The following is a 1311-nucleotide window of genomic DNA, read 5'->3' as shown; positions in this document are numbered from 1 at the left end:
CCGGCTTCGCGCCCCGCGGCGGCGGCACCCCCGACGCCAACAGCCTGCCGGCCGCCGGGAAGGCCGCCGGCGCCTCCGGGCACCAGCCGCCGCCGGGGCTCGTGTACCCGTGCGGCGCCTGCCGCAACGAGGTCAACGACGACCAGGACGCCATCCTGTGCGAGGCGTCATGCCAGAAGTGGTTCCACCGCGAGTGCACGGGCATGACGGAGAGCGCCTACGGGCTGCTCACCACCGAGGCGTCGGCCGTGTGGGCCTGCGACTACTGCCTCAAGACCAAGGAGATCCAGTCCGTGTACGTGCGCGAGGGCCTGGGCCAGCTCGTGGCGGCCAACGAGGGCTGAGCGGCCCCGCGCGCCGCCCTCGCCCACGCGGAGCCGCTTGGGACGCTGACTCCCGGGACCCTTCCCCGGCTCCGGCTGTGCTCCGCGGCGGCCGCTCCGCCGGAGCCGGGACTGCTGCGGAGCCGGGGACGCGCGCTCCCGGGGCTGCCGCCGGGATCTSCGCGGGCGAGCGGAGCCGGGAGCTTCCCCGCCCGCCCGGCCGGTGACAGGGGGTGCCCCCCGGTCCCCAGCACCCCCCCGCCGCGCGGCTCTGCTCCCCCCGTCCCCTTTTGTATCGCGCTCCCGTTCCCCGCCTGCCCCTTCCCGTTTTCCCGGAGCGGTAACGGGAATTTTGTAAGGTCGCTATAAAACGCTGAAAGGCGCCGTGTCCCTCTGTGCCGGCGGGGGCGGGGCCTCGGCGGGGGCGTGGTCGGGAGGGGGTGTGGCCACAAGGGGTGTGGTCTTGGGGGAGGGGGCGTGGCCCACGCGAGACCCCCCACGTGCCCCCATCTGCTCAGCCGCCCCGGGGCGTTRCCATTGGCCGAGCCGAGGAGGCGCCCGCTGTCATTGGTCGAGCGGGTCACGTGCGCGGCCGCGCCTCTGGGAGCGGGGGGGGGAGCGAGTTGCGGAGTTGGGGCTACAAAGTTACCGCGGGGCCCGGGACGTGACGTCACCGCCGCCCCCGGGCCGGCTGGCCTGGCCGCAGCGGCGCCAGGTACCGACCCCCCCCCACGTGACCCCCCGCCCCGTCCAGCGGCCGCGGGGCTCCCGGTTCCCCCCCACCCCCTCCGGTCAGCGGAGCCTCCAGCCCCGGGCGGGGGTGCGCGCCCGTGTGGGGCCCCTTTAACGGGGGGGCCAGCGGAGCCCGCCCCCCCCCCCACCTGCTGCGCCGCGTCACGGCCCGCTAAAAATACCGGGCACGGCGGCTGTCCCGGGGCACAAGGGGCGTCCCGGGCACCGCGGGGCCTCGGGCCCTCCCTGGGCCCCG

At 76.6% G+C, this 1311-nt stretch overlaps 1 protein-coding gene across 1 annotated transcript; it reads left to right on the top strand.

The window, feature by feature from the left end:
• Window positions 1–2: 2 nt before the first annotated feature.
• PYGO2 (pygopus family PHD finger 2) lies at window positions 3–368 on the top strand (the record flags this gene model as incomplete). The annotated part of the gene is made up of 1 exon (XM_026048489.1): window positions 3–368. A coding segment is annotated over one exon (342 nt), but the record flags the coding sequence as incomplete, so codon positions are not given.
• Between the last annotated feature and the right edge of the window lie 943 nt (window positions 369–1311).

The sequence above is a fragment of the Nothoprocta perdicaria genome, unplaced genomic scaffold (assembly GCF_003342845.1).
Source record: "Nothoprocta perdicaria isolate Ctin4 unplaced genomic scaffold, notPer1 scaffold_543, whole genome shotgun sequence".
NCBI classification, from domain to species: domain Eukaryota; kingdom Metazoa; phylum Chordata; class Aves; order Tinamiformes; family Tinamidae; genus Nothoprocta; species Nothoprocta perdicaria.
This window is presented reverse-complemented; position numbering and strand designations above follow the sequence as displayed.